At 36.9% G+C, this 13,228-nt stretch overlaps 1 protein-coding gene across 1 annotated transcript in view; it reads right to left on the bottom strand.

The window, feature by feature from the left end:
* LOC138057295 (nardilysin-like) overlaps positions 1 to 13,228 on the bottom strand; it is a 74,587-nt gene that overhangs the window by 10,457 nt on the left and 50,902 nt on the right. Inside the window, exons 25-35 of the mRNA XM_068903346.1 lie at positions 11,887 to 11,962; positions 11,285 to 11,336; positions 10,902 to 10,985; positions 9,731 to 9,797; positions 8,224 to 8,295; positions 5,266 to 5,321; positions 4,661 to 4,751; positions 3,917 to 3,985; positions 2,448 to 2,479; positions 930 to 972; positions 195 to 290 (exon numbers count right to left, since the gene is read on the bottom strand). Coding sequence (XP_068759447.1) covers positions 195 to 290; positions 930 to 972; positions 2,448 to 2,479; positions 3,917 to 3,985; positions 4,661 to 4,751; positions 5,266 to 5,321; positions 8,224 to 8,295; positions 9,731 to 9,797; positions 10,902 to 10,985; positions 11,285 to 11,336; positions 11,887 to 11,962 — 738 coding nt within the window. The remainder of the gene's footprint in view (positions 1 to 194; positions 291 to 929; positions 973 to 2,447; positions 2,480 to 3,916; positions 3,986 to 4,660; positions 4,752 to 5,265; positions 5,322 to 8,223; positions 8,296 to 9,730; positions 9,798 to 10,901; positions 10,986 to 11,284; positions 11,337 to 11,886; positions 11,963 to 13,228) is intronic.

Genomic DNA, 13,228 nt, shown 5'->3' with positions numbered 1-13,228 from the left:
ACCAATGAAGGAGTCTATGGCCTTTCCAACCCAGCAACACAAAGATTAGTTATACAATTTCTTGTGCTAACCTTCTCACTGAAAGAAAGAACAATGACGCTTTTTTAAAGTTATGGAGGGAAAGTGGACCATTGGTATATTAGAATGTTAAGTTAATTGCTCCAAGTTCTGGGAAATGTAGTCTCAAAGAATACCTGATAGTAATTCGTTACAACAGAGTTGTCATCTTCCTTGTTGAAACTCATCACACGACAGATGCATTCAGTGGCTGGCAACTGAATCACTCGAATCTAACAAAACATAAAAGCAAAGAACAAAGCACTACAGCTAAAACCAACACAAACCTACTGCCGAAGGAAGCTCTTTCCGATTTATCCAGTAAAGTTCTCTTTTTGCTTTCAATTTTTTAACAGCCTTGTCACAACTGGAACCACAAGCTTTTTTCAGCCCGTGAACCCACCAAAGAACCCTTACAAAGTTTCTACGAGTATGGAAGAAATTTTGACGTGGACTTACTGTGTGTGCTTCATGGCGTTATCCGTAAGAATATTAATGATAGCTCTATGCTTAGGTTCTTAATCCAGTGCGTGTGATCTTTATTCCATAGTCCTGTTCTGCTGACTCATTATCACGCTCTGTTTGATTATTGTCCACGTGCAAAATTAGCCTACCAAGCCTCATTTTAGAGCAAGAATTCTTTTCAATTCACTGTATGGTATCGAGGCTTGGTAGGCTAATTTGCACTTCGACAAAAGAATTATTAATTGACCGCCATTTATGAATAAGGTCTATATTTAGAAACATCAGAGATAAACGGCTAAATTCAACCAGCCCTGTCATTTAAATCTAGAAGTCTTGGTACTACAACTAGGCTAAGGTCCCATTGACCACAGTATCCCTGGTAGTATCATGCCTAAATAAGATCTTACCTCAGGGTGGAAGCAACTGCTTAAGGCCATAAACTGAAGCTTGCTGTCATAGAAAACGAGTCAGTTATAAACAAAAACAACAACAACAACAACAACAAAAACACTTCCAATACTTTTGTACGAATGCGAGGTGCTGTCAAAGGTCAAGCTTTAAAATGTAACTGTGCATGATCTCTCTTGCAGAGAACAAGGAGGCTTCTCTATTGTTCATTTTACACCGAAAGTTTGACCTCAAGAGTAGTAAGTCTGCGTATCCTGTAACAATTTAAATTTATGAACACCGACATACTTTATCAAATAAGAAACATGAAACAACGTGAAAAATTAGAATCAAAGGATCAAAATTAAAAAAGTATTATAGAATTCTTGTTTTTTTATCGACAAATATAATAGGTGTGTCTTGTGTGAGCTTGATTATGTTCTTCCAGTTTGGTAGAAACGAATAACCACAATGCATCAATGAAACCTTTTCAAGATTTCTTTTCGTTTTAAAATATGCCCTCTTAAAGGGGCTAGGTCACGCAATTTTAGGCAATTTCAGCACTGATCGAATGGTCATAGAATTAACTAAAATATCAAAGTAACTGTTCAAAACTATAGAAGAACTCTAACAAAACACAGGGAAGCCAAGAAGGGACATGGATGGACAAAACCGGCGAGGATTGAAATGGATTGAATTTGGGTAAATTTGAAAAACGTCGGCCCACCTTTTTTCAAATTTATATCAGTCTATATTAAAATGTCATTTACACATCTGGAAAATCATTCTCAGTTGTTATGTGGCCGTGATTTTGCAAATGAAAGACTATTGCTCTGCCAATTTGACGTTTAGAGCTCATAATTAACAAAATTAAACAAAATTACCTAAAATAGCGTGACCTAGCCCCTTTAATATATAACGATATATTTTACGAGACTCAAATAAACAATATGTCATCAAGGCATAATGGCATTTGTGTACAGGAAAAGGATTGACCAATTATAAATCCTCGCGTGCAGATTTGTCAACCCGAAGGCATCCCACGTGACAAAGTAACCAGTCACATTCTTATAGAGCCCTAAGCGCTGGTGCAAAGCCACGATTTTGAACGTAATCTCTCAAATTTGTCTTCACCATCACTGCGCATTGAGCTCCTCCCGTTTTTCGGCTAGACATCTCTGCCGTTTTGTTTTGCGAATTTCGCGTAGCTCGTCTCTCTTCCTTTAGCAAAGCAGGGTGCTTTTTTTGCCTCACCTCTGCTGAACATAATACCTCTTTTCCGTTTTTGCATTGTTAAATAACGACATGGTTATTCCATTATCAATGAAAACTGCCACAACACAGTGGCTAAAATTCCCAATACAGGAGTAATTCTTTTTGAACATACTTGGTAGCATCATTTTCGGAAAAAAAGTTGGACGCCACACAGAGCTCCTCATGCGACCTTATGTTATTTTGCCATGGTTCCTGATTTGTTGACACAAAGAAATTGCTCATTCCAGTGAAATACTGTCCACCTAAAATAAAATTCCCCCTACCTGTAAAGGTGTTCTTGTAAAGATATGGCTTCCTTGAAAAGGAAGAAAAAAAAAATCATGAAAAGTTAAGGTCTGAAGGTCCTCCAGTTAAGTGCCTATGAAGTAAAATATTAATTTTGATACTTATTCGAAAGGCCCTTTTTAAATGGGAAAGTTTGCACTTTTCAAATATATCAGCTTCAGGGGCATTTGTGTTTTTATGCTATGCAGGTGGTGACGTCATCAGTTGTCAATTAAAAAGAAATCACAAAATATAAACTGAAAAGAAATCTGCTGAGTGCATTTGAGCTTGGCACAAGTAATGAACCGGAAGAAAGAAGTAATATGACGCATTTTACCACCTGACCATAAAAACACTCGCAACTCCAGTCCCTTTCTGTCCAAAACAAAAGATTGGCATTTAAATTACACGGAGTTCATGTCGACAAGGGTCTTCCCATCAACTCTTTTAGAAATATATTTTAGTCTTCGTTTCTTTAAAGCAAAATATATAAAGCCGAGTCCAACAGAAACTACATGTAGATCGTAAGGCAAACATACTGTCACGGGAACAGCACATTGGGCGTCAATTCATGTCTAGTGCGTTACTTATGCTCAAACAATTTCAAGGAAATTCTCGCTTGTGTTATTTTTACATTCATTTGATTTTTCCCACTAATGACGTCGATTTTAGACAAAAACTTTCAAAGGACTTTTCAAATAAGGATCAGTTATTTTTTTCACTTCACAGGCAACATAAGCTTTTACAGAAACCGTCCACCTACATTGTTTTTCCTTGATGGTTCAAAGACAAGAGCTGAACCACAACATTCCAAATGTATTGAGCTTTTAACCACCTTACTGCTACGAGCATGCGACGTTTTAGAGCCAAGGACGCCAACCACAAGTTGTTGTAACACTACCACATTTATACTGCTAAGTATCTTTTCACTATTAGAGACGATAAGTATAAAAATCTACTAGAGACTACTATCCTGGCATGCGAAATGTACAATTTCAGTGTACGTCCATGGCTTAAAAACATTGCGTGCTTAAGCTCCCTAATATCACACTCTAGGCCTTAACGCTCTGAGATCTTTACAAAATAATGATATAAAGTGATATAATAGAAACGAACCACTGAAAAGTAACGATCCATGGTGTTTCTAAATCAAGGATAGTCAACATTCCTCATGTAGTAATTAACAACTTCCAAAAGAAAGAAAAAAAAAAGCTGTTGTTCCGAAAAGAAAAGCCTACAGTAGCCCAGAAGTAATTATATTTTTCAACTTTAAAGCAACAATCTGTGCTTTTCAAGGCGTTAAGCATGCATGTAATGAGCAACGCTAGCAAAGCAACAACATGATATTCCAAAAGTAATGATTTAAGACAGTCGAAGCATAAGTATCTAAAGCATTATAACCAAAAAAACAAGGTATGATCCGTGTTGGTGTTTGTCACTGATTTGTCATTAACAATCATAGTATTACCTGACAAGTGATATTTCCTTGAATCAAGCTTTCAACAAACAGTTTGGATTTGAAAGCAGATACAAAATTCTGTGGGAGAGAGAACTCATTTAAAGAAAACATTTGACTCTACAGACAAGACCTTAAATTTTAACAGGAGCGAAAAATGGAGTTAAAGACTTTTCTAGAGTAGCACTCGTTTCAAGTTTCTTTTGCTTGCATTCAAATCACCCATGTTTCCGGTTTAAGCTTAAATTTTCCTTCAAAAATTTAACTCTTGGAACTGGGAAGATATATGCTAATGAAAATTCACATAAAAGAAACTAAATCAAACTCAAAGTAATCACGCTAGTGTCCACAGTGAAATAATTGTATCATTTTCCCCATTCATAGTTAGATGGATGAAAGAGAAATGGACTCCCGGCCGGAGACAGCATGTTGGAGCTGTGATTGAACTAAGAATCAGCCTCTGTACATATAGTGGATCATACTGACTGCATCATGAAGAAAGGGCGCTTTGAATGTAAACCAAAGGGTGTTAATATTGGGACCATTCTGAGAGAGACAAGATAAACTTATTAAACTAATCTCCATCACCTCTTATGTTCAATTTAATAGGACATACGAGAATATTTTACAAGTAGAGAAGGACACGATTTTCTTTTTTTCAAGAGGTCTGAAAAAGGTTTTCAAAAGTACTGTCACGAATAACTTTTTTTATTTAGGAGATGAAAGATGGCCGCAACCAAGATTTTTTATTTTAACCTGGAGATTTTCCACTGAAACATCAGGAATAACGCTGCGCTTGTTGACAGTTGTCCACTTGATGTGTTGTAAGATGGAAAGACGAATGGATCTGATAAAGGAAAAAAATTGCAAACGAAGTTATGTTGAGCACTTACAGCCTATTTTCAAATACTTTACGATACAAGACAAAAAGGAGTACCAAATGACTTGTTGGCTTGTGGGATCCAGATTCTTTTGCTGATCAATTCTCTGTTCTTTCATAGTTCTTTGATCGATTTTGCATTTTTCTTAGTAATTTAAACCCTAATTGTAGCCATGCATGTTAAAAAAAGAGACTGAAGACTTGTCACAGACTAAAAAACTTGAAAAACAAAAATGGATGATGTAGATGAAATGCTTTTTAAATGATGCGAGAACATCACTTGTTGTTAATTAAGTGTCTTTTGTTCTTATGAAAGGTACCAATAATCAAAACCCTACTGCGTCTGCGTATGTTGCTTGTGTTTATGCTTGCGTCGTATGTGTAAACCAGCCATTTATGGCATTCAGAGCATCATGTGACGACAAGCACAATGGTTTTGAATTTTCTCCTGTCTGGGTTTCACACTACATTTTGTACTAACCTGACTAACTTCTGCGGTTTGATGATTGTGTTGTGATATGATCTCATTAACCTTTGCTGCAAGAGAAACACACCGTTCAGACATAATCCAGAATGTTGCTCAACCTATCATCAGATAGAATGTATTTATTTTAAAACTATGAGTATTAAAGTGCTGCTACGATCAAAAATAAAGTCAACTTTTTCTTTGTATTTCAAAACTATGTTAACGGAATACTAAGTGACTGAAGTTTTCAGCCTTCATTTCAAAGACACCTGTTTCACCTGTTTATTTTGACTGAAAATTTCAAAATTAATCGTCTGACACTACTAATTTTAAAATCTTGAGAGAGCTGGATCGAAGAAACGATGAAGTCAAAGACTCAATAGTTTAAAAATGCAATGCGTGTGCACCTGCCTTAATTAATATGCAGCACGGGAGTTTCGAGCTTTCCGACTTTTAAACTGGTGTTTTTCATATATAATGAGCTGTGGTTACACACTGAAATTTTACGCCAGTGAGTCTGACGTCATCTTATCCTCGATCCAAGCCTCTGAAGTCCAATCGGTCAGTCTCGAACGTAAATAATGGTGGACCGTGAAATCCTAACTAAACAGCCTTTGGATAAAATTCGAAGCTCAAGATTTTACCAGTCAGGTGTTAAGCAAACACACTTTCAAAATCTGAAGGAAAAAGGCAAGTGAAGTTTTTGATCATAGTAGCACTTTAAAGCTAAAAAACTTGTCAAGTCATTTTTACCCAAATTGTCTGTTGTCCTCAAGTTAGGAGGATTTGTAAACACCACGTTTCAAGTACAATGAACACGTTTGATAAATTAAACACCCCATGCATATGTTGTAGTTTAATTTTGTTTTTTGGTTTGGTTTTTAAAAAAACAATTTTTAAGATACCGAACGTTTTAACATACATGAACACCTTTTCTGTAGGGAATTAGAGCTCTTTATGATAGGGCTCCAGACTACCGGTAGCCAACTAGCCACAGTCTAGTGAAATTTCAGTTTTGGCTAGTAGATTTTGAGCTTTCACTAGCTAGTGGGGCTAGTAAATATTGTGAAGCAGTGCGGTTCTGGATAAAAACAAAAATTGAAAATTATTTCGTATGAATGGGGCAGAAGGAGAGAATAGAAACTAACAAAAACAGAAACTGTAAGCGGATTCTATGGAATTTACTTCCTTAGAAAATGACAAGGAAAAAAAATGAACAGGAAATCAACGCGGATTACAGTTTCCCCACGCCCCGTTACGAACGATTAATCACGTGTGAAATCATGCGGAACTTCTCGGCTGCTGTTAAAGCCTAGATTCCATATGCGCGTAACTCCGGCGCAAACAATTGCAAACACGTTCCGATAGTTTGATCGCAAACAGTTTGCGTCGATGAACGTGTTGTTCCTGACAAGTAGCAACGCAAAAGTGAGGAAACAACGATACGGAAACACAATCGTAAACTGTTTCTGATTGTTTGCGACGATAACATTTGTGCACGTGATGCGTTTGGACGAATTAGAGGCAACTATAAGTAATGAAAATGGCGTCCGAGTACGATTGTGGGAGTAGCCCTTTTCACGGTTAGTTTTTCTCATTTGCATCACAATATGATCTAGCATGTATGTGAGGCAATTTTGGGCTATTTTGTAGTTTTAACCCGAATTGCCTCGTATCCACGTACACTCCAGCATATTTGCGCCGCTGTTGCGAGGATGGATTTGAAAATATGGAAACATTTAATAAAAGCACGAGTTGTGTTTGCAAATGTGCTATGCACCAATTAGGAACGCTTTTGATTGTTCTTCACGAAAACCAATGAGAAGACACCTTGTTTCAGGGTTCCCCAGAGCTCTTCTCTCCCTTAGTCAAGAGAAGAGCTCTGGGGTCGAGATTGGATAGTTTTTACAAATGAATAAAACTGCGCATGACGAGTCTGGCTAGTACAAATTTATACAAAAATGGTTTTATCAACGGAGTTGATAATGTAAACTGGCCACCGTACAGAGTTTGTAAAAGCTGACGTTTCGAGTGTTAGCCCTTCGTCAGAGCGAATCTGACGATCTGTTTCGCTCTGACGAAGGGCTAACGCTCGAAACGTCAGCTTTTACAATCTCTGTACGGTGGCCAATTTACATTATCAACTCCGTTGATAAAACCAAATTTTTGTACACTACTTCCCCACCGACGCAGCACCACAGTTTCTTTAGACACTACCCCCTTCATTCATTAGTGCAAATTTAGATTTGGCTAGCGAAGTCAGACCTGATACTAGCCGCTGGGCTAGTGAGCTGAAAAGTTAGTCTCGAGCCCTGTTGGACATTCCAAACTTGGTCACTATTCAAGCATAATGGTTTTTGATCTCACGTATTTTTCCTAAAAGCACGTTGGGGTAAAATGGTGACATTCTACCATCACGTCGATGTCTATCAAAGAGAGGAATGTTGGAGCTGCCATTGGTTGCTGGGCATTCTGTGCATGGAATGGACACATTTGACTAATGTGTTAACAATTTTCTGGTTGATTTCTGCATAATTTCCTGAAGCCACTTTCTGTAACCAATACCCTGTTTTTTTAACCACACCCCCTAAAAGGAAAAATCCTTTTTTTAGACAGCTGATTAGAAACAGCTTAAAACGTTTAAACTGGTTTGAAAATTTCGACCCAGTTTTAAAAATGTAAACTGGTTAAACAAATGCAAACCAAGAATAATTTTAAACCACAACATACACATCCAACAGATGATTAAGTCAAATCAACTGCGTGATAAGATGTTAGATAAAATTACAGAGACCACCTTGGTATAGGACAAGAGCTCTCACCACCACTGTTCTCAAGTAAAGGTATCATCATATTGTTTGGCAGAATGGTGAAAGTAATTTTAGAATGTATGTGATACTGGGTTCTGCCAGCCAACAGCTATGTAACTGCATTTTATTCAAGTTTCCCAAATGTGTCAAGTCTCTTTCCTACCTTAACCATATCAAAGGTTTGAGGTGTGACAACGAAATTTGCCATGTGATCAATTATTGCCTCAAATAAAAGCTGCAAAGGAATCAACAATGCCGACAGTAAGCAAAATGAAAGTAGGAAACCAAAATTGCTCAGAGAAGATACTTTCTTTAATTTTACATGACAAAATTTCAGATGTGTTAAAAGAAAAAAAAACGCATGTTTTTTTTAATCAAAGAGGGGTCCACTTTCATGATATATTTCAGACAAAAAGTGGGGATGATTTACGATGACCCTATTTGTCTCAGAAGATCAGACCATGGATAGGGGAGAAATCGAAATCGAGCCTATGACTCTACCCCTGAACCTATGGACATCCATAACACAAGATAAAAACCTTGATGATATAAAGAGGTTTATTTTTCTATAGTGAATCGGGAATATTCAGAAAAAATCAGCATGTAGCTCCCACGAGTCTCCTATAGCGCAGTAGTCGAACATCAGAAATAGCAATCAGAAGGATATGGGTTAACTTCCCGCAAAACAGCATTTTTTCCCTTAGTATCCCTGAAGGAACGTTAAAAAAATAAATCTCTTCATTTCTTTCACCAGGGTAAACATATAACATATAAAATAAAACGTCTCTTTCAGTACATCATAGATTATATAGGAACGAAATGATACATGAAATGAGTCATATATTAAACTGTGGATATCAAATCAAGTAAAGCTATGATCCCCGCAGTTATGAAGGCAATTTTAGCAATTGCATCTAGAGAGGCCTGAAAAATTCTGGAGTTCAACGGGGTTTGAGCCCATGACCTCGCGATGCTGGTGCGACGCTCTAACCAACTGAGCTATGAAGCCACTGATGTTGGGAGCTGGTCATTTGGGGGTTCAAATGTTCTCGTGATGAATGAATCGATGAATGATATCACATATGAAATGAGTCATGTATGTCGCAAATGACCAGCTCCCAACTTTCGTGGCCTCATAGCTCAGTTCGTTAGAGTGCCGCACCAGCATTACGAGGTCGTGTGTTCAAACCCCGATAAATTCCTGAATTTTTCAGGCTTCTCTATGCAATTGTCAAAATTGCATTCATAACTGCGAGGATCATAGCTTTACTTGATAGATTATATAGATCCTCCACATTAGGCCTCATCATTGTCGGAGTTAGAGAAACGCAGACTTATTTTGCCACATTTTGAAAATATCACAAGTGTGATTTATGGGAGAGAATAAATGCAACTTCATTGGAACGTTACTTGTGTTTTGTTTTGTTTTTTCCCACTCAAGGGAAACTGAGAGAAAAAAAATTCACTTAACGCTGTAGATACTACACTGAACTGTCGCGAATGTCTCGGAAAAGAAAAGGAAAAGGAAGCAACACTTTTACACACAGAAAGGTGATTTACCATTTATGATATTGGTAGTAAGTACGTATGTGGTTGTGCACGTGATTAAAATGAACAGAAATACCATATACGATTCCTCTGAAAAAGGATTATATAAGTTTCGGACTTACGGCTAGTTTGTGGTTAAACCCTTCCAGCTTAAGAACGATTCCTGTTTCAGCAACTGTTGCTGAGTACCTTGAAAGCAAACTCAATTGTGTCAGCTTCAAAGCAAGCTCTGTAAATACTTATTCCATGGAGTTGTGTATAAATTGTTCTATATTTACTTTATGACAAGACTGACAAGAAGCAACGTGTGAAGGTATTAACTCTAAATCTACGAACGAAATAATATAACTCACATAGCATGCCTAAGAAATCAGCCTTTTAAGTCATTGATTTTTGTCACACAAATTAGTTTGGAAACTGATAAATAAAGTCACCATGTCAAATTTATGGTTTGGCACTAATTGATGACCAGACATAAACAGGCCAGGTCATAATTAAATTCAGAAACTACGGTGTAGTTACAGGTAATTTAAAAGTAAGAAGCTTTAGTTTTAGCCTTAAATACAGAAATCTGACCCTGAGCTTTGTATACACATGCTGCGGTTCACATTTTGTTTAAACCAGTTTAAAATCTTCCTTTGTTCCAAACTATGATAATGAATATTGGACCAAAAAAAATCAAAATTGAGCTAGTTTTAAAAAAAATTGTGGAACATGAAAAAAATTTAACCACAATATAGACAATAAGTTAACCAAGAATTGTGTTAGTTCACTGCTGGCAACATTGCGACCATAAAATCAGACTAAAAAAGGGTTTTGAGGTGGCGCTGAAGGAAACTATAAAGGGCTGATAAGCAGCGGTGTAATACAGTAAAAATAGCAACCAAAAACGTCACTCCAAAATTATCATAGAAAATGCTTAGAAAAAAAGGTTTAGATTCACAAATGCAAAAGAAACACAAAAAACAGAATGCTGGAACTACATTCAGGAGTTAAAAATAGAAAATCTCTTTTACTGGGTGGATGGGTCCATAACTACTGGGGGAGGAATTTAAAGTGGACTTCTCAGTAGCAAAATATAGTAATTTAACAGGTTAATGGTATTTCATTGAAGTCCTATTTGATGACAGCAGCACACATGAAAGATCTCTGTACCCAGGGCCTCGGGATTTATAGCTTGTCAAAATGTTTTCTAACGGCTTTTCAATGCCCATAAGAATATTTCCAGATTTCAAAGAACAAATGTTCACTGGGGTAAATAGTTTTGATGCACAATAATTAAAATTAACACACCCAAGCTGAGCAACATCTGCAGCATAGGTAATTTCCTTCAAGTTGTATTCCAATACACCCAGAAACAAATCCGACAGAACCACACTGAAAATTAGAAAAAAACAAGAAAAACAAATACAAAACAAATGACACAATGTTCGTAAAACCAAACTTAAATAATTGCTTTTGGTTTTGAGATTTTAAAGTCGAAGCATGCATGGCTGTCTTCATGCTTGCATATTATATTGTCTTACGTAATGCAACCGCTTCTTTTTAATGTTCTAAAAAGATTAAGTTTCCATTTCGCTGTTGTCACAAACATTCATCCCTTGTAAAGAAAAACAAACTGGCTGTCCATATGTTTGCACAAAAACGAAATAAATAGTAACGAAAATGTCTCTCACCTCTCGGGAGATGCATTTACAAGAGGCGACATGATGTGGAAATGAAACCTGGCTGAAACATGATTGAAAAAACAAAGTACATTTTGTGTCGCTTTTTAGTCGAATAATAAGAAGATAGGTGGACACGAATTTCATAATACGCAATGAGAGCATATAATTATGCAAAGATACTAAGGAAAGAAGTTCTTTAATACCCAAATGAAAGTGCATGCGTGGTGCTTAAGGTCGCAAGCCTTGTAAGAATACAACAGGAAACTGTCAGGTCATTTAAGTATAAATATAATATGTGACAAGATTTCTTTTTTCTTTGTTTAAATTTTTGTTATCTCATTTTGTAAAGCAATAATTACAAAAAAAAGAAAGTACTAATGGGGAATGTTGGTTCACGCATTTGCATTTCATGCAAAGGCAAGTACGCGGTCGCCCTTATTCTGACAATGCGGACATTACTCAGAAATGCATTGTTCTGGACCTCATCGCTTTATTTTACTGTTTGCCATCTTTTACAGAAGCCTATTGCTGAGGAAGGTGAGTCTTGTTTAATGTTATGGCGGTTTAATCATTATGATGGAAAGTTTAAGCAAACTAAACTGTTCACAAACCTCGTGGAGTTTTAAATTTCGTATCCTTCAAATACCAGACCTTTCCAAGCACACAATCATGAACCAATTCTGGAAACTGGAAGAAAAGGTCACACAATGATATGAAAATGTATGCATCAACTGTTTCTCATTACAGCGCAAAAGTTACGAGAACAAGGGTTTGTCAATGGTACTGTGTCAGTTGCTTTGACAGTGATGCTGTGGCACTTTCCATAAAGGATACCGTATTACCTTCCATATCCTTCCCATTCTGTGACAGGTGATACCTTCGTGAACTCAAGTAGCAATAGGTTTACGAGTCAAAGGATCCATACAGCAGTGGGGTAGAGTCCATAAAATGAGGAATGATCTACAATGACCCTCACAGAGCTACAATAACCTTCAATATGAGCTATAATGAGCTGCACTGAGCCACAATGGATCCATACAGCAAGTCTAAAAGTAAGCTAAACTGATAAGCAGTAATTTTGAATTGAAAAAGAAGACAATCTACGGACAGATGCTACGAACAATTGAAAGACTACTTCAACTATTATTGCTAATTACATCCTGGAGGACATTGACACTGTAAGGTTACGATTACTTCAAACTTGAAAGGGACAGCTATAGGTGAGTGCAGGTTGCTGTTTGAAATCAAACACAGGGCGTGACAAGAGCTTGAATCACAGTGATTTGAGCCCTTATTTTCTAATACAACGCTTCTGGTTCCTGTTAGGATGCTAATCTTTTAACTCTGTAGCAGGTCTGTGCTGTCACTGCATTTTTTTCCTAATCACAATTTGTAGACACGAGGCTGTTTGCAAAGTCTTCCTTAGAACTTAAGTCTGTCTCAAAACGGCAATAAAATTATTTAATAACAAGCAAACAACATGCCACAAAAATGAAGGAACAGATTTTTTCTACATACAGGAGCTTTAGCAATTAAAATATAAACAGCAAATTAACTTTGAAGATTTTTGGGGGCACATTACAACATCGTATTTCAGTGCACTCGATTACCTTAGCCTTGCCCCAATTCAATCAATCCTTTTAGCGCTTTGGGTCATCGTTTTCAAAGACACATGTCTGTAAGCACGATAAGGATGTAACAGCTGAGGCTAACGATGATACACTCAGTCACCTTGCCATTTAGATCTTGCTTAATAACAATTTGAAACAAACCGTTGCTTTCCTTTGTCATTGTGAACACCAAAATGACTCAACGATGAAATGATATATAAATGGATCATATGTGAACTGCTGTCACTCATTGTAGGTCATTCCTCGTTTTAGTAACAACGAGGTATAGTCACCTTCCCAAACAATGTTTAGTTTCATCACACAAGAAATTTATTATCCTGAT

This window comes from Montipora capricornis, chromosome 7, assembly GCF_036669925.1.
Source record: "Montipora capricornis isolate CH-2021 chromosome 7, ASM3666992v2, whole genome shotgun sequence".
NCBI classification, from domain to species: Eukaryota; Metazoa; Cnidaria; class Anthozoa; order Scleractinia; family Acroporidae; genus Montipora; species Montipora capricornis.
The sequence above is the reverse complement of the archived record's forward strand: the minus strand, read 5'-3'. Positions and strand labels throughout refer to the sequence as shown.